Genomic DNA, 19,671 nt, shown 5'->3' with positions numbered 1-19,671 from the left:
AAAGGAAAGTGACCACAACACTCAGAGTGACCAAGAGATCTTTATTGCAGCAGTGCAAAAGGGGAGGAAAAAGAGAAAGCGAGAGAAGAGAGAAAGCAAGAGAAGAAAGAGAGGGCAAGAGCAAGAGAGAGGGGCCCAGCAGGAGGGATTTTTTTATAGCCAAAATCTAATGGGGTCTTTGGGTTTGCAAGCTGCCTTGTTGGGGTACAGCGATTGGATAATACAGTATTTGCTAAGGGTGTCATCTTCTGCCTTCAGGCAATGGGGCAGGGGTCAGATGTGGGTTTCTCTTGTACCAGACAGATGGGGGTTGAGTGTTCAGCCTTGAGTGGGGTTGAGTGTTCAGACTTGATGCAAACAGGTGATAAAGGACCAGACAGAGGGGGGTTTGGGTGCTTGGGTTATCCTGCAGCTAACATTCATTCAGCCTGCCCTGCACCTAACATTACACACCTTCTACAAATGGCTAAAATTAAAAAGAACTACCATAACAAGTACTAGTGTGTGTGTGGAGCAAATTCCTGGACCCCCTCACACATTGCTAGCAGTATGCAAACTGCTCCAGCGCCTTTCAAAACCAACTTGACAATTTCTTAGACCATACAATTCAGTAATTATACTCCTAGATTTACTCAAGAGAAATGGAAACTTAAGTACAAAAGCATATACACAAGTGTTCATAGTACCTTTATTCACAGTAGCCCACAACTGGAAACAACCCAATGTCTAACAGCTAGTGAGTGAATAATTATAGTGTATTAATATTGTGGAATCTGGGCTGGGGCTGGGGCTCAGTGGTAGAGTGCTTGCCTCGCATGCATGAGGCCGTGTGTTTGATACTCAGCACCACCTAAAAATAAAATAAAAAATAATAATACTCCTACACAACAATAAAAAGAAACAAGTTATCAATACATCTATGGAACTCAAAAACTTTATTAAGCAGGGAGGAAGAGCATGAGAAGAAGATTACCATCAAATAAGGACGAGAGGTGGGAGGGAATGGGAGAGAGAGGAGGAATTGCACAGAAGAGGGAAGGAGACATGCATTGTTATACAAAAATACATATAAGAGGATGTGAGGCAAAGGGGAGGAAAAAATGAGAGTGAGAGAAATGAGATATGGTAGATGGGGTAGAGGGAGGGGAGGAGAGGGGAGAAGAGGGGAGGGGGGATAGGAAGGGGATAGGAGGGGCAGCAAAATACAACAGACACTTGTTTGGCAGTATGTATAAACATGGCTGTATAATCAATGTGATCCTGCAATCTGTACACGGGGAAAAATAAGAATTTATATCCCATTTGAAACAAATGTATGATATATGATATGTCAAGATCAATGTAATGTTTTGAGCAACCAATAAATTTCTGATGTTTAAAAAAATAAATAAATAAAATAAATCAATAAAAAAAAAAACTTTATTAGGCTAAGTGCAAGACACCAGACACAAAAGATTACATATTATGGGTCCATTTACATGAAATTCTAGTAAAAGCAAATAGGCAGAAAATACCTGGCCTGATGGAGCTTAACATTATATCAGAAGAAGACAGAGAACAAATAAATAATTTAAATATGTAGTACTTCAGATAGCGGGAAACACCATGGGGGGGGGGAATTATGGCTGGCAAAATAGGTGGAAAGGCTCAGGGTTAGGGGCTACAATGTTAAAGAGCACTCGCCTAACATGTGTGAGGCAATGGGTCTGATCCTCAGCACTGAAAGAGTAAAAGAAATTGAAGTTAAAATGTAAAGGACCGGGTATTGTAAAGTTTCTAAGCTGCAAAGCCTGAGTTAAAATGTAAAGGACCAGGTATTGTTAAGTTTCTAAGCTACACTCAAAGCCTGAAATCCCTGTCGCTGTTAAAACAATTCCCGGGACTGCCCATTAGATATGTGCCGAAATTCCCCCTGACCACTTAGTTGTTTAACAACCTGGACCCTGTGCAGCTCCGCACGTAGGCACCTCAGGGCCCAAACCAATCAGTTTGAATGTATCCTCTCCCTAGGGCTGACCTATCACTCCCGACCGACCTGCTCCCGCCAATGAATGTACTAATCATGTTTGAGAATTGTTGTTTGATTTTCCCTCTGTGTATGGTGATTTGTTAGAGGGGACTGTGATGTATGTAAAGTCCCTGCCCTCCCTAAAAAAGTGTACTTAAGCACTGCTCAACCTCTGCTCGGGGCTCTTGGCCGCTCTCCCTTCTTGAGTGAGCCTGGAGCCCCAGCGCGGTGGATCCTCAATAAACCCCCTTTTGCTGTTGCATGAGTCAGTCTCTTGGTAGTCTCTTCCTCCATCATTCGCCGGACCCTTACAGCACCACATTTTTAAAAAAAGTAAATAAACAAAATAAAGGTATTGTGTCCATCTGCAACTAAAAAAAATTTTTAAAAATTAAAAAGAAGAAGAATATTTCCTTAATTTGGTAAAGAATATTTGTGAGCCAGGTGCAGTGGTCATGTCTGTTATCCCAGAAGCTCAAAGGGCCAAGGCAGGAGAATCGCAGGTTCAAAGCCAGTCTCAGTAACTTAGCAAGACTCTGTCTCTAAATAAAATATAAAAAAGGCTGGGGATGTGGCTGAGTCGTAAGTGTCCCTGGGTTCAATCCCCAATACCAAAAACAAACCAAAACAAAACAAAAAAACCTGTGAGATGGTGAAATATCAGAAGCTATCTCATTAAAACAAAAGGATGCCAGTGACCACTACTGTTAGCATCAGATTGGAGATCTCAGGCAGTGAAACTCAATAAGAAAAAGGAATGATTTATATTTCAAAGGAAAATGCAAGACTATCAGTAGTTCATTAGTAGACAATACAGTTACAGTTTAAGAAACACTACAAACTCATCTTTTAAAAACACCAGCTAGGGCTGGGGCTCAGTGGCAGAGAGCTTGCCTAGCATGTGTGAGGCACTGGGTTTGATCCTTAGCATCACATAAAAATGAACAAATAAAATAAAGGTATTCTGCCCATCTACAACTACCAAAAACAAAGGAAAAACTCCTGCTGGAAGCTGGGTACAGTGGCGCATGCCTTAACCTTGGCAATTCTGGAGACTCTGGATAACTTAGCAAGACTGTCTCAAAATGAAAAATAAAAAGGTCTGTGGGTATAGCTCAATGGTAAAGCTCCTCTGGGTTCATTCCTCAGTATTTTTTTTTTTTGAGTTATTTGTATGTGGTTTTTTTTTTTTTTTTTTAGTTTTCAGCAGATACAACATCTTTGTTTGTATATGGTACTAAGAACCCAGACCGCACGCATGCCAGGCGAGCATGCTACTGCTTGAGCCACATCCCCAGCCCTCGTTCCTCAGTATTAAAACAAAAAATAAAAAACTTTTTATGGGCTGGGGTTGTGACTCAGTGATAGAGCACTTGCTTGTGTAAGGGTCCGGCGGAGCGTCGGAGGGAGAGACCACACAAGAGACTGGCTTCATGAAATTGGCAAAAGGGGATTTATTAATTCAGCATGCTGAGGTTCCAGGCTCACTCAGGAAGATAGAGCAGCCCAGAGCCCAGAGCACAGGTCAAGAAGAGCTTAAGTACACTTTTTGGGGAGGGCGGGGGGGGGGGGGCTTTGCATACATCAGAACAAATCATCATGAGGCGCGGGAAAATTGAACAACAACTCTGAGACAGGATTAGTACATTCATTGGCAGGAACAGTCTGGGCAGGGGTGATTGGTCACTCCTAAGCGGGATACACATTTAAACTGATTGGTTTTGGAGCCTGGATGCTTACGTGCCGAGCTACTTGGAGCCCTTAGCTAATAAACAACCAGGGAATCAATGGAAATATTTACTGGGCAGTTCAGGTATTGTCCTAACAACTACAGAGATTATAGGTTCCGGGGGTAGCAGAGGAATTTTAACAATACCTGGTCTATTATTTTTTTTAGCCCAAGCCTCTCAATTAGAAACTTTACAATGCCCGGTCTTTTACACTTTAACTCAGACTCTTGCAGCTTAGAATCAGCTTAGAAATTTTACCTTTACATTTGCATGTGTGAGGCACTGGGTTCAATTCTCAGCACCACATACAAATAATTAAAGAAAATTTTAAAATTTCACAACTAATAAAAATATTTCTATATGACAAAGGACTGCAGAGACAAGTTTAAAAATTCAAATAGTGCTTGAGAACAGCAAAAACAGTAATAAGTTGTACCTAAATACTTGTGGTTCTTTGAATTTTTTTGTAAATTTTATATATATACTCTTCAGAGTGCAATGATATGTGTAAGGATTAAAACAGCTTTCCGAGGGGAGGGGGGATAGTAGGGGATAGGAAAGGTAGCAGAATACAATAGTCATTAATATGGTATTATGTAAAAATGTGGATGTGTAACTGATGTGATTCTGCAACTTGTATTTGGGGTAAAAAATGGGAGTTCATAACCCACTTGAATCAAATGTGTGGAAGATGATATGTCATGAGCTTTGTAATGTATTGAACAACCAATAAAAAAAATAAAATAAAATAAAAATAAAACAGCTTTTCGGCTCTGATTGACAATTGACCTTCCGTTCTCATTTCCTCTGAAAACCTGATAGAGGTAGAAGGTCCATTCTGCTGCTAGGTAACCTCACCCACACCAATCACTGGATTCATGAATTATATGTAGATTGACACAACTGTAAAGGCCTGTTGGGGAAAGATAGTTTTGGGCTTCTCTGCGGCGTGGACTCTGTGTAACTCAGCCCTCCAGGTTTCCTGGAAGCTGTTTATGGAGAAGTTATATGATGTATTGGCTCCTAATGGGTAGGTGACTTCTCAGTCAGAGCGGCCGCCACCCTCTGGTGTGAGTCTTGTTCCTTTGCACCTGTGTGGTACTAGGCCGTGGTGGGGTGGTGGGGAGCAGCTGTGTGGGTTGTTACCTTGATTAACACAGAGATTCCCAGGGAGGTAAATGCCTAATTATGCCCCATTCCTGACCTCTCCTTCCAGATGAATCTGATGATGCCAAATGTGGCCCACCGTACTCTTAGGAGTCTAGAGATTTAGTTATACTTGGTGGCTATTGCACATGGTTGTACAGATAGTTAATACTTGAGCTATATAGAAAAGGACTTGTTGAATTCAATCATGGCAGATGATCGATTTAAGATTTAGTTAACTACACCTAGGAAAAAACTTACATCTAGCATGAGGTCGTAATATATGGATCCCTGTTCCCCACTTCTCATAGCTGAGGCAAATTACAGGCATGGGGTCAAAAGGGTGTGTACACTTTGGTGCCATGAGCCTAGGAAACCCAAATCTGTAAGACATCATATATTACTGCCGCAGTCTGGCTGGGCACAAAATCACGAGCCACTCAAGCAGGAACAAACTTTATTTCCAAAACTCCCACGAACGCCACGCACTCCGCCTTCTCCCGGGACACACCACACCAACAGGTAATACCTCCTCCGGAAAATCCCTCCTACCACACTTCCCCAACCAATGGGAACTCTCCAGGAGTCCGAGAGAGCTCCAAAGTAGCAGGCCCCAGCCGGACAGCAGGGGTCTAATCTCCAATTGAATGCACACAAATTAACATAATCATTATCTCAATGGCTTGCTGGCGTCACCTTTCAACCAAAAATGCCATGCCTCATTCCTACTCAGCTATGGCTCTGGCTCTTAGCATATTACGAAGGAAGAGTCAACCTAAATCTTTTTGACTCTCATGTTTTAAGCAGGTAATGAAGGATATGAGTGTTAGGGGTGGAAGGGTTCCTCATCCTTAAAGATACTTTTAAATCTGTTGAGCCCGGCCTTTAGTGAGTGCCCATCCTTCTCTTTAATGAACACATCTAAAGAGGACCACACACATTGGGGTTGGGGTGGTGGTTCAGCGGTAGAACGCTTGCCTAGCATGTGTGAGGCCCTGGGTACAATTCTCAGCACCACATCATAATAAATTAATAAAATAAATAAAATAAAGGTCCACCAAAAACTAAAAAATATTAAATAAAAAAAAAGAGGACCACACACCAGTCCCAATTGTTCCTGTGGTTTAGTATATCTGTAATCTGATCTCGCCAGCTGTGTTACTCAGCTTTTCCTCACTGTGACCCAAAATACCTGACAAGAACAACTTAGTGAAAGACAGATTTATTTGGCTCATAGGGTGAGAGGTTTGAGTCCATAATCCGCTGTCTCCATTTCTTGGGGCCTGAGGTGAGCAGAACATCATGGTGGAAAGAAGGTGGAGGAAACAGAGAAAAGCATCTGGAAGTAGGGAAAGGAAGTGGGGGAGGGGATAAGAAGAAGCTATATAGATACCACCTCCGCCTCCCAGTGCTCCAATCAGCTATCAGAGGATCAATCCACCAATGGGGTCAGAGCCCTCATGATCCAATTATTGCCTAAGAGCCCCACCTTTGTACACATGAGATCCTGGGGGCATTCCAAATCAAAACCATAACACCAGCCTTACGGGAGATATCTTTAAGTTGGAGAAAATATTTATCTGGGTCAAAACTGTAGAATGAAGATCTGGCCTTTTTGTGTGTGTGGTATTGATGTGTGTGTGTGTGTGTGTGTGTGTGTGTGTGTGTGTGTGTGTTCCTGTACATACTTGTTCCTCAGAGACAGAATGTTTAAGGAACTGGAAAACCTGGTTCTGGTGCTTTAAACTATCAACTATATTGATAAAGCTGTTGGCTTGATTTCGATTAGTGTCATTTGAGTGTTCTATCCATTTTCTCTTATTATATTAAACTTAATTTTTTAAGAAAGTAATATGCTGGGCTGGGGATGTGGCTCAAGCGGTAGCGCGCTCACCTGGCTTGCGTCCAGCCTGGTTCGATCCTCAGCACCACATACAAACAAAGATGTTGTGTGCGCCGAAAACTAAAAAATAAATAAATATTAAAATTCTCTCTCTTTCTCTCCCTTTAAAAAAAAAAAAAGAAAGAAAGAAAGTAATATGCATTGTTTGTAGTGAGTTAAGCAGTAGAAAGATCTATAAAGAAAAATGGACACTCCTGCAGCCCCAATGCCACAATTTTCAGGCAGCCATTGACCAAGTTTGGGGCGTGCCTTTCCATTTCATTCTCTGTGCTCACACAAACTCATAAAGACATATGCATCAGGTAGGATTGTTTTATGTTCATGCTATAATTGTTACTCTACGATTTTTTTTAACACATCATGTATATATGCAAGTTCTTACATATAGATCTCATTATTTTTAGTAATAGCATTATAGTCTAAAAGTATCAACCCTGTCCCTATGAATGGACATTAAGGCTATTTCCTCCCTCCACACCTTTTTTTCTTTTTTACCACTACCAATGGTACAGTAAACAAACTGTACCTATAAACCAATACTGGTGCACTGTTGATTTAATTATTTATTTTGGTGCTGGAGATTGAACCCAGGGCCTCCCACACATTAGGCAAATGCCTTTTAAAAATTTTGAGATAAGGGCTGGGGATGTGGCTCAAACGGTTATGCGCTCGCCTGGCATGCATGCGGCCCAGGTTCAATCCTGAGCACCACATACAAACAAAGATGTTGTGTCCGCCGAAAAATAAATAAATAAATATTAAAAAATTCTCTCTCCCCCCCCAAAAAAATTTTTTTTGAGATAGGGTCTTGCTAAGTTGCCCAGGCTGCACTTGTGATCCTTCCTGCCTTAGTCTTCCAAGAAGCCAGAATTATAGGTGTGCACCACCACACCCAGCTTGGGGCATTCATTTTTGTAAGGCAAAGGTATAGAAATCTTTGGATCAAAGAGTATGTGGTGTGCACTATTAATTTCAAGGGCTAGGGATATAGCTCAGAGGCAAAGCATGGGCAAGGCCCTGGGTTTGATCTCTAGGAGTGTGCACATGCTCAAGTTGGTTAATGTCAATAGTTTCCTTCCCTTAAGTTGCAGCAATTTATGCTTCAAGTCCTTCGTCTCATCCTTGCCTGACCTAGTTGCAAATGTTTTTCTCTGTGCTCCCCTCCAAGCTACTCTTCACTGTTCAGAAGAGTGATATTTTTCTTTTTCTTTTTTTTTCTACACTACAGATTAAGCCCAGGAATGCTCTACCACTGAACTACATTCCCAGTCCTTTTTATTTTATTTTCATACAGGATCTAGCTATGTTGCCCAGGCGGACTTCCGACTCGCAGTCCTCCTGCCTCAGCCTCCCTGAATTGCTGCGATTACAAGTGTGTGCCACCATGTTTAATTTAAAATGATTTTTTTGAAATACAATCTATGTCACCTCCCTGTTTAAAATACATCAATTTCTTCTTGTCATTCTTAGAATAAAGAGCAAAATATTTGACACAACCAAAAAAAATAACTTGTGGCTTAAAAGCCTACCTTGTTCTCTGAGGGGCTTTTCTCCTAATAGGAAGAGAGTCCTCAATTCTACGGAGAAATCGCCACAACAGGGTAGGTTGTTTGCCAGTATAAGGGAGCAACACTTTATAAAATGTGACTAACTTATGCCTGAAAGGAATAATTATTTCTCTATTATTTGCCTTGATGGAAATGTTTTTCCAGTTGCTTGGGGCAGATCATTTGAGAGTAAACAGGGAAGCACAGGACTTGTCAAAAGAACATGTTAGGGCGACACCTTGGCTTCCAAGGAATCGACAGAAGGTCTGATCATAAACACGTAGGGGGTTTTTGCTTCTCTTGTTTTTAAGTTGGACTTTTAAAGTAGAAGATGCTTTAATGTGCTGATTTGCAGAACAGGAAATCTGATTTTCAGCGTGATAACACATTCTTTGACATTAACCAGTACAGTTGGATTTTTAATGACACTTTTATCTTCAAAGCCCTTTACCAACACGAGTGGATTAATTATTCATTTTTTTTTTAAAGAGAGAGTGAGAGAGGAGAGAGAGAGGGAGAGAGAGAATTTTTAGTATTTATTTTTCAGTTCTCGGCGGACACAACATCTTTGTTGGTATGTGGTGCTGAGGATCGAACCCGGGCCGCACGCATGCCAGGCGAGCGCGCTACCACTTGAGCCACATCCCCAGCCCCTAATTATTCATTTTTTGGTCGTGTGTTAAAAAGACAAGTCTTCAAAGCCATCTTTTTTTTTTTTTTTTTTAATGTGGAACTGGGGCTCCCCACTTTTCAAACGTTGTTTCCCTGTCCTCAAGGGAGAAAATAAATTGTTGTGGTGGTGGTGGTGGTGGTGGTGGTGGTTGTAAGAAGAATACAATGGAAAAATACTCCGTGCTAAGGAAAGACGATGTCCTTACATCCAGCGTGGGATTAGAACAGGTCGGGAAACTGTACTGAACCTGTGTTTACAGTAAGCACTGTGAGAAATAACTGGCTAAAAGTGTCTGTTACTGTTCAGTCTTTTGATGTTAAAAAGTAGCCTGGAGACCAAAGCACCCTGAGTCGAACAGACCCTGGAACATAATATGCGGGCCCTTATATTCTTTTCTAAAGAATGTATTTTTTTTTCGTGTTCCTTTCAAAAAGTGTCTAACTGGGTTTTTAAAAGATTTGGTTTGGGAGAAGAAAACGAGCTTCCCTGGGGGTCCTCCTTGTTTTGACACATCTTCTAACCACAAGAGAGCAGTCTTCCCTTTGATGAGCGCTTCCCTCCACCTCCCCAGAAATGAAAGAGCAAGTGTAAGTTTGCAAACACTCTAAAAGCTCTTTCCATTAGACCTGGACGCCGGAAACCACGGGGCAGCCAAGTCTTGATTTTTCAAGGAGAAAGCCTCGGGTAAACTTTCGCTCCCCGCTGGGAGACCGGTAGGTTCCTGGGAAAAGTTCTCTAACCTTCAAGATTCCTAGGCTGCTTGCAAAAAACCCCTCATCTCTTGAAGCCCCAGAACGGTGTATTACAGGAATTGAAAAGCGTTGGTGGCTCTGGATGATTACTGTTTGGTGTGCGCCCACATATCCAGGCTAGGGGGAACGAGCAGAGGAGCCCCCCTTTCTTATCTTTTGAAATAAGATCAGAGGCGAAGACGGGGATTCAAGAGTGGATTGGCGCGGGGGAGGAGGTCCTGTATCTGTCTACCACCTCTGGCCTGGATTTTTATAGCGATCGAGGAGTGCAGTGAGCTTCGGAAGCCATGCAAAGTTTCCTTGAAGCCTGTTCTGGAACCTAGTTTCCAGACCCCCAAAAAACTTTTCCAAAGGCAGACCAGCGGTGCCAGACTGTTTGGATGGACCACAATCTGGATGAGACCAGGTTTTAAGCCTCATCTCCGGTTGAGAGATTGATTTCTTGAGTGATCTGTTTGCTTTTCCGCGACTTGATGGAGAAACGGAAGTCAGCCGGACTGCTGACCCTTCAGTACGCGCTGCGCACCGCGCCCCTGGGCGTGCCAGGGACCCTGCCTCTGCTCCCGCCGAGGGACCCCTTCAGGGTTTCAGTGCGTCTGGACGCCGCGTGCTGGGAGCGGGCGCACCGGGGCTGCGGGCGGGGACGGCCGCGCCCGCACCCGCCGCTGCGCGGCGCCCTGGAGCCCGCCTTCCTCCGCCAGCGCAACGAGCGCGAGCGGCTGCGGGTGCGCTGCGTGAACGAGGGCTACGCGCGCCTCCGAGACCACCTGCCCCCGGAGCTGGCCGCCCGGCGCCTCAGCAAAGTGGAGACGCTGCGCGCCGCCGTCAGCTACATCAAGCACCTCCAGGAGCTGCTGGAGCGCCAGGCGCGCGGACACGAGGGCCCGGCCGGCCCCCAGCGCAGAGCCGAATGCAACAGCGATGGCGAGTCCAAGGCCTCGTCGGCGCCCTCGCCCTGCAGCGAGCCGGAGGGTGCGAGCTAGCGCCCCGACCTCCCGGCCCGGCCCCGCGCCCCTGTCGCCGCCGGGGCAGCCTGGACTCCTCTCCAAACGCGCTTCGCATTTTTAATCTGGTTTCTTCTCCTGGCCTAAATCTTAGGAAAAATAAGTGATTTGCTTCAGGGGAAAGGGGGGGTCTGCCATTTGGGGGCTTCCCCCCCCCCCGCGCCCTTTTGGCTTACGTGCCGGCAAATTAGTGGTGCTTTTAGGGAAATTCTTTTCCCTTACTTTTAAACGCAAATGCAAACTGTTCCAGGTTCTGAGCGCCTATTCGGACGACTCAGGGCGGGAGAAAGTGGAATTTCCCACAGTTCGTGATATGGGTTAAGTTAAACGTTAACCCAAGAACGTTACCCTCACCCTACCCCACCCACCCACCCACCCCCGAGCGCGACCGTCCTTTAGGTGAGAGGACCATTCTCCTTGCACTCCTTACTTTGGAAGTTGCTTCAGAAAACTAATTGACTGGGCGCTTTGGGGGAAGGCGACTCTGGGCCGAAGTCCCCAGGGCACGCTGCAGGACTTCAGCACACACCAATGAATCTGTAAATGATGGTCCAGCCCGGACATTCTGTTTGGTGCACACTGATTTTAGTCAATAAGTGGCTACTTGAAAACTTCGTAGCATTTAACCAATAGTACGTCTTGGCGTTAATTGGAAGAGAACCCAGATTTGTATGACTTCTTTTCCCACTCAGTTACTTTTGTCTGCCGTTTTTCCTTTTCTTTGTAGTTCTCGCTCCATCTAAGAATCTGATTAAAGTGACACTGCGACTTTAAAATAAAATGAAAATATACTTAGTGCTTTTTTAGGGGGCAGGGGGGGGTACTGGGGATTGAACTCGGGGCAGTCAGCCACTGAGCCACTTCCCCAGCCCTATTTTGTAGAGTTGCTTAGTGTCTCGCTTTTGCTGAGGCTGGCTTTGAACTCGCGATCCTCCTGTCTCAGTCTTGGGAGCTGCTGGGATTACAGGCTTGTGCCACTGCACCAGGCATACTTTACTGGTTTTTGATAGTAGAACTGGATTTGGGGAAGGAATGTGGGACAAGGGATGGACTGAGCTTGACACATCATCAAACGTTTTATCCTTGAGGGCTTTCAGGCATATTGAAGTTACCCAGTGATTTTGGTTGTTACCAGTTACTTTAAAAATATTTGATCTAGGGGCTTGGGGAAGTAGAGTGCTTGCCTAGCATGCCCTAGGGTTCAGCTGTTACTACCCCTTGGTTTCAAAATTAATCCTGAGTATTTTTCTGAGAAGTATGAATTCAGCAGATAAATTGGATGAATATTAACATATGAAGATAAAGTCAGTCTCTCTCTCTCTCTCTCTCTCTCTCTCTCTCTCTCTCTCTCTCTAGCAGGGATTGAATCCAAGGGCATATTATCACTGAGCCACATCCCCAACCCTTTTTATTTTAAGACGGGTCTTGCTAAGTTGCTTAGGGCCTCGCTAAGTTGCTGAGGTTGGCCTGGAACTTGTGATCCTCCTGCCTCAGCCTCCCTTGAATTTGTGATCTTCCTGCCTCAGCCTCCCTTGAATTTGTGATCCTCTTGCCTCAGCCTCCCTTGAATTTGTGATCTTCCTGCCTCAGCCTCCCTTGAATTTGTGATCCTCCTGCCTCAGCCTTCTGAGTCACTGGGATTACAGGCATGCATTTATAAAGGTGCCCAGTTTATAAAGTTCTCTTTAGTGTCTTCCGATGTGCTGAGCTTCTCTTTCCCTGGAGGCGGCTTTGGTAAGGGGCATTTAGTAGGAGAAGGAATGAGCACTTCCCAGGTATTGTTTCACTTCGTGTCCACTCGGGCTTCATGAGGCAGGTTTTATAGATGTTAGGGAAGCTGTTTTTCACTGACGAGCTTTTACATGCCAGGACTTTAGTTGTGTGCTTTTCACATTTTGTCCCATCCTCAAAAATCTGTAGGACAGGGAATGCTCCTATTTTTGCTTTAAAAAAAATGAAACTGAAAGAGGGTGATAGACCTTGACTAGTTGCTAGGAGGGAACTGAGACCCAATCCTGAGTCTGTCTGATCCCCAAACCCAGGATTTCTTCTGCACTGTGCCCTCTTGCTGTGATTTGCTAGCTGGGTGACCAGCGCTCTCTGCTACTCTTTCCTCATCTCTTCTCTTTGCAGGAGGGGGAGGGGGAGAGCCTTGATAATCTATAAGGTGCTCATCAATCAGTAGCTTTTGTCGTATTTGGAGAAAGTCCTGTACTATTTCTCAGTTGCACAGAGAATAAAGTTGCATGAAGAATAACTTCTGGGTGGAGCCAGTGTGATCTCTTCAGTGTTTAAAAGGAAAGAGTGACCAGGTTATTAGGATTTCGCCTTCTTTGTGAAGGTTCCAGAGAAATAAATGATTTGCCCCTGGAATGCTGACTCCGTGTTAAAATATATAATTGCTGATATAATAACAGCTTGTTGTGGACCACAGAGAAATGCTGTGTAATGAATGATTCATAACTAAATTTTTTCTTAAGAACGGTGCCTTCTGGGTGGACTTAGCAAGATGCAATGGTTAACTTCTCTCACAGATTACTCAGTCTTACACACACACACACACACACACACACACACACACACACACACAAATCCCTCCTCTATTTTGGTCTCTGGGCTGGTTGTTATTCCAAAGGGGAACTTCCATGGGGCCAGCCTAAGGGAGGTGAATTTGCTAATTAGGAAAAAATTAGGAAAACACCCAGGTTACCTGCCTAGCTGAGTCAGAGGACAGTCAGCCAAATCACTGGGAGACTTAAGGTGGTTTTGTTTGAAATCCTATTGAGAATAAGGCAATGATTTGGGAAAACCAGCTTGGTGGGGGTGTCCCATCTTAACCATAGAATCTATTTAGAAGGAAAAAAAAAATCAGGCAGTTTTTCTGGAACCTTCTTGGTAGCTCACTGGAGGAATGCCATTCTACAAATGAAAGCTTTTAAAACATAAGCCTCAGCAACTTAGTGAGGCCCTAAGCAACTTAGCAAGACCCTGTCTCGAAATACAAAATAAAAATCAGGGGGCTGGGGTTGTAGCTCAGCGGTAGAGCGCTTGCCTCGCATGTGCAAGGCTCTGGGTTCGCTCCTCAGCACCACATAAAAATAAATAAAATAAAGGTATGGTGTCCAACTACAACTAAAAAATAAATATTTTTTTTAAAAAAATCGGTAGGGATGCGGCTCAGGGGTTAGTTAAGTGCCCCTGGGCTCCATTGCTGGTACCAAAAAAAAAAAAAAAGAAAAAAGTTTGAACTTCACTCTTCCTGTGCCAATCACTACATTAAACCAGAGAACAACTGTGCTTTCCAAAAGAACAAGATGATAAATCCCCAACACATTCTGTGGAGGCAGCGGAGCAGAGGGGCGTGTTGTGGAAATGACACTCCACTCCTGAGCTCAAAGAAGAAGGAGGGGCTGAGGCAGGGTGTGCCCTGGCCCTGGGGCTGGGTCTCACTGACTTAGTGACTTGGGCAAGTCCCTGACTTCTGTGGTCTCAGCTCCCTGAGCTAGGACACATGAAGACTGGACTGCACTATCTATTAGCCTAATCTAGCTCCAAAACACCAGCATCCGGTGTGTGCAAAGTCCTCTACTAAGACACACTGCTTCCTGCCCAGGACACAGTGGCTTTCAGTTCCTGTATTTCTCTTTTCCCCACTAGACTATGACAACCTGGAGCTGAAGCCTACTCCTTTTATTATTTATTTATTTAGTAATCCTGGTTGCCGTTACCATTCCTAATTTTTTTTAAAAAAAAGCTTTATAATTTTTTGTGGGATTGGAACTTGAAGAATTTTGAGTACTGGTGGGAAAGCAGGGCCATTTCCCTTAAATTGAAGAAAACAGGTGTGCGAGGTATAAGTGATGTCTGAACTGAAAAATGCTATCGATAGTTCGTAGACAGGATGGTGGTGTTTCAGAGCTGGGTCCTTCCTGGCAACTGAGATGATGCAAAGACTCCTCCTTCAAACCCCGATTCTCGTGACCAAATCAGAAAGATTCCAGACAGAGCACTCAGAGGAACGGGAATGGGTGTGTTGAAAGGATGGGAAAAGGAGGGGGACACTCACTAGGGAGAAAGTGGGGCCTCTCAGAGAGGAGAGAGTGGACAAGGTGCCTCTCCCACACTCCAGTTTTATTAGGGATCGCAGAGAAGTTTCCAGAGAGTTCCACCCAGGTCCACACCTCTCTCTCTGCCTCACGTGTGCGAGGCAAGTGCCCTGCCACTGAGCTGTGTTCCCAGCCCCCAGGTCCACCTCTTGACTTTTGACGGACAGCAGGGTGACATCAGGCTTTCAAGACCTCAAGGCCAGACCACTCAAGGTCACCTTGGTCTATGTTGACTTCTAATTGGCTTATTAACCATGCATTCTTATAGATTCTATGGTGAGGATGAACTATCCTTATCTCCCAGACTTTCAGGATCTGGTCTGTGAAAAGGATAACAAAAGTCTCCCCCTTCAGGGTAACTTGAGCTCCTCTGACCGACATGACTCTGGGCCTGCATTTCTCCTGCAGTGAACAGGTAGTTTGCCGAGGAATATGACATATCCTGTCCACTGAGGCCAGGCAGGGCTGCAGGTAAATTGCTTCTTGGGAAAGAAAGCATGTGGGGTTCGGTCAGCACCGTGGGCCCGTTTTATAGAATTCTCCTGTTCCCACCATTTGCCCCCGTCTGTTCCCTAAAAGTGGGAACCTGAGGTTAAGAGGATAATTCTATAAATGGGACCTGCTATACTGACCCCACATGCTTTCTTTTAAAAAGCCATTGACTGCTGGGCAGGGTGTCACAGGCCTGTGATGGCAGTGGCTCAGGAGGCTGAGGCAGAAGGATCGAGAGTTCAAAGCCAGCCTCAGCAAAAAGTGGGGCACGAAGCACCTCAGTGAGACCCTGTCTCTAAATAAAATACAAAACAGTGCTGGGGATGTGGCTCAGTGGCTGAGTGCCTGAGTTCAATCCCTGGTAATCCCCACACCAACCAAAAGCAATTAAGTCACACCCCTGCCTGGACTGAATCAATATGACATGCTACATTCCTCAGAAACAACCTGATTTCTGCAGGAGAAATGCAGGCCCAAAATAAGACTCCTCCCTGCTGATAAGAACAGTTTTCCCCAAAGCAGGGACTCTTGTGATCTTTAGGCAGATCAGATTCCAGGACTTGGGGAGACAGGATAGGTAGAAGCAAAGCCTCCTTACCATAAAGTCTGCAAGAACAAGTTCCAGGTAGAACCGCCAGTGAGGGCCAAAGTGGCCCAGAGTCATCATAATAGGAAAACCTCCCCTCTGCGGGGTAAGGCCACGCACAGTGGGGACTTGAAAGTCTGATGCAGTCCTACTGTCAGACAAAAGTCAAGAGGTGGACCTGGGGAGGACTCTGGAAGTTTTCCTGGGATACCCCATCAAACAGGAGGGAAGGAGGGACACATCACTCTCCTCTGAGAGGACCCACTGTCTCCCTTTCTATCTTGAGAGCGTTCCCTCTTGCCCTCTTCCTATCTAGTCTTATAAAGCCATGCATTTAATATGTGCAAAGCATCTGACATCTCTTCAATGTGGTTATAAGAACCGGTAGCTGAGGACTGCGGCCCCTGCCTCTCTGCACGGCAGGCCCCTGCTCTGGAACATGATCAGGATACAGGATAGGAGAAAAGATTGGTTTGCTCCAGCTTCAAGTGAGCAGAGAACAAGGTGAAAGACCTCCAGGGAAGAAGCACTGGGCAGCTGAAAATGGAATGGGAACTGCAGGCAGAGAGCACAAGGGGACCCGGGATGTTGAAAAGGCAGGAGTGTGTCTGGAGAACAGGCTGAGTAACAGGAGGCTAGAAACCATGAATGATGCCTAAGGTTCTAGAAGACATCCAGAGCCTGGCAAAACAGCTTGGATTTCCCCCCCCCTGTACCGGGGATTGAACCCAGGAGTGCTCTACCACTGAGCTACATCCCCAGCCCTTTTGGTTTTTCATTTTGAGACAGGGTCTTGCTAAGTTGCCCACCCTGGCCTCAAACTTTCAATCCTCCTGCCTCAGACTCCTGAGTATGGACTTTATTTATTTATTTATTTATTTAAAGAGAGTGAGAGAGTAGAGAGAGAGAGAGAGAGAGAGAGAATTTTAATATTTATTTTTTAGTTATCGGTGGATACAACATCTTTGTTTTATATGTGGTGCTGAGGATCGAACCTGGGCCGCACGCATGCCAGGTGAGCGCGCTACCGCTTGAGCCACATCCCCAGCCCCTGGACTTTATTTTTTAACCAAAGGAGAAATGTATGTGTGTGTGTGTGTGTGTGTGTGGGTGTGTGTGTGTGTGTGTAAGAACAAACTGCTCTCTAGTTGAGGACCACCCAACTCTGGGGGTTGGAAGCAAAGGCCGATAAGGTATTTCAGTATTTAGAGAGAGGAAGTGACGTGGGGGCCTAAATTACGGCAATGGTTGTGGAAATGGAAAGGGAGGGAGGGATTGGGAGACAACGTGGTAGAGCTGATAGGTCTTGGCAACTCAGAGGATGGGCTGGGGAATGAGGAAAGGAGAGAAGTCAAGACAGTTCTAAGGAATTGCCATCAATTGAAATCAGGAAGATAAGCATGTTTAAAAGGTAATTGTCTTGTTTTAAAGATGCCTGATTTATAATGCTGATAGGCTACCTACTCTTCCCCCAAGTAATCAGAAAAGCTACTGTCATGGTAAGAGGGAGGCCAAGGATAGCTGTAGACTGGGGTGCAGGGCGGGGCATGAACGTAGAGGTAGTGTTCGCAGTAACTCAGATCTCCAAGGGAAAATATTGTTGAGAAAAAGAGAACAAAGTTGGGGCAGGCTTACATGGAAGGGGGGACAAAAGAGAGCTCTCTGAAGAGGACCAAGAAGTGGGAGTCGGAGGAGTTGGAAGGAGAACCAGGCTAGAATGAGATCACGGCAATTAAACAAGGATATAAATTTGTATGAAGGAGCTAGCGGTTGCCAGCAGCATATGAATCAGAGGTATCAGGTGGTTTACATGTGAGGGAAACCCACTGGGTGGAGCCATTTAAAGATCACTAGAGACCGTGGCAAAAAGGTGCAGTGGACTGAAAGTAAATGGCAAGTGAGAAGCAGAGATGAACGTGAAGACTGTGCTTTCATGATGTTTCTTGGAGAGTAGAATTGGGATGGCATAACAGGCCCCAGGGGAAGAAAAGATGGTACATCAAGGATGGTTCTGAGCCCCAAGTCTCCAGGGTCAAACAGTTCTGCTCCTTTCAGAGGCCCACGATGACACGTCCTCAAGGACTTTGAGCTCCAGTGATAGTCCCAGCAACTGGAGAGGTTGAAGAACTGGGAGGGCAGGAGCTCCTGCCTACTAAGGTAGTGAAGTCCTTAAAGATGGCGTTGGCTCTGCTATTTATAGGCAATGGCCATGAAAACAAGAGGAGGGCTGTATAGACAGTATGACCACGTGGGTTTAGTAGGAGTACTGACTGGTTTCCGAACATTGAGCTAAGAGTTTTTAAAGACTTGAAGAATTTGTGATGAAATGAAACTTTTTAAATTCTTACGAAACTTATTTAAACTTATAGGTTAAAGTTTTATGGCTGAACTCTGGAAAGTTCTATAGGATTTAGTGTGTGAATTCATGATCTGTGCAACACATGCTCTTCCTCAAGAGTGAAGCAGCAAAGAATAGGTGCTCAAAAATCTATTCATTTCCTTTTGTCTGTGGCTCCCGGGATAAAAAACCAAAATACCCTTATTGTCATGGTTTAGGTATGAGGAGTGCCCCCAAAAGCTCCTGTGCCAATGCAGGACTATTCAGAGGTGAATGATTGGGTTATAAGAGCCATGACCTGATCAATCTATCTTAGTTTGAATAGGCTGGGGAGGGGGGCTGGGGATGTGGCTCAGTTGGTAGAGGGCGTGCCTTGCATACACAGGTCCTGAGTTCAGAGCAATGGAGTCAGCTGTCTTTGGACTGAGTGCCAAATAAGCTTTTCCTCCTCTAAGTTGACAGGTGTTTTGGCCAAAGCAATGAAAAAACTGGCTAAAATATTTATCATTTGGGGAAAAAAAAAAAGTTAAAAAGCAGCCAGGCCAAAGTAAGAGCAGTAGAGGAAGGGTGGAGAGAAAGAGGGAAAGAGGACCTTCTGTTCTCCCCCTTCTGGAATTTCTGGGGAGTAGAGGGGGAAAGAATAAAAACTCAGGAAAACAAACAAACAAACAAACAAGGTGTAAAGGAGAGTAGAACTGAGATGCCCTCGGTCATCGAGATCTGGTGAGGTGGCGTCTGCGTCTTTCACAAAGCAGTTTTGGCCCAGGGTGATGTCAGTCATGGACACTTGAACTTAACTCCCACCCACCCGACTCCAGGTGCTGCACACCTGCAGTGCACTGAATGTCTATGTCCTTCCTCAATCTCAAACAGAAATCCTGATCTCAAAGGTGATGGCATGAGGAGGTGGGGCCTTCAGGAGGCCATCGGGTCAGGGTCGTGAGGGTGGGGCCCTCGAGGCTGGGATCGGTGTCCTTATTAAAGGGATTATAGAGCATTCTCTCACCCACTGTCCCATGAGGTGCAGTCTGAAAGGAAACCCTCACCAAAGCCCAACTCTGCTGGAACCCTGACCTCAGACTCCTGGTCTCCAGTACTAAGAAAAATAAATAATTGTTCTTAAAGCCACCAGGTCTCAGTTACTTTGTTATAGCAGCCCAGACTGACTGTGACAAATCTTTAAATTGAATTTGAGAGCCAAGTCCCTTCAGTCCAAGGTCAGGATGTATAGGACATCCCAGTATGACCAAGTTAACAAAGGTGTCAGACAGATGATGCGTGTCAAGGCTTTCTGAAATGCTTCTCTTAGGCAAAGGATTTCTTCAAAGCTCCTACAGTTAGGATTGTCATCTCCAAAAATGGGTAGCAGACCCATTTGTCACCCTG

The 19,671-nt window shown here is 45.0% G+C and overlaps 1 protein-coding gene and 1 long non-coding RNA gene across 2 annotated transcripts; one reads left to right on the top strand and one right to left on the bottom strand.

The window, feature by feature from the left end:
• Positions 1 to 6,090: 6,090 nt before the first annotated feature.
• On the bottom strand, positions 6,091 to 11,544 carry LOC144378547 (uncharacterized). Its single transcript, XR_013440312.1, has 3 exons — positions 11,194 to 11,544; positions 6,779 to 6,847; positions 6,091 to 6,223 (listed from the first exon to the last, which is right to left on the bottom strand). It is a non-coding gene; the product is annotated as an uncharacterized LOC144378547 (long non-coding RNA).
• On the top strand, positions 9,560 to 13,136 carry Ascl4 (achaete-scute family bHLH transcription factor 4). Its single transcript, XM_021724374.3, has one exon. It carries the CDS (start codon positions 10,233 to 10,235, stop codon positions 10,740 to 10,742), a length of 510 nt encoding a protein of 169 aa, XP_021580049.2. The 5' UTR covers positions 9,560 to 10,232; the 3' UTR covers positions 10,743 to 13,136.
• The last annotated feature ends 6,535 nt before the right edge of the window (positions 13,137 to 19,671 follow it).

This window comes from Ictidomys tridecemlineatus, chromosome 6 (genome assembly GCF_052094955.1).
Source record: "Ictidomys tridecemlineatus isolate mIctTri1 chromosome 6, mIctTri1.hap1, whole genome shotgun sequence".
Lineage (NCBI taxonomy): Eukaryota > Metazoa > Chordata > Mammalia > Rodentia > Sciuridae > Ictidomys > Ictidomys tridecemlineatus.
This window is presented reverse-complemented; position numbering and strand designations above follow the sequence as displayed.

Excerpts from the sequence above, each read along its gene's own strand:
- Ascl4 (XM_021724374.3), top strand. The coding sequence starts at position 10,233 with ATGGAGAAACGGAAGTCAGCCGGACTGCTGACCCTTCAGTACGCGCTG.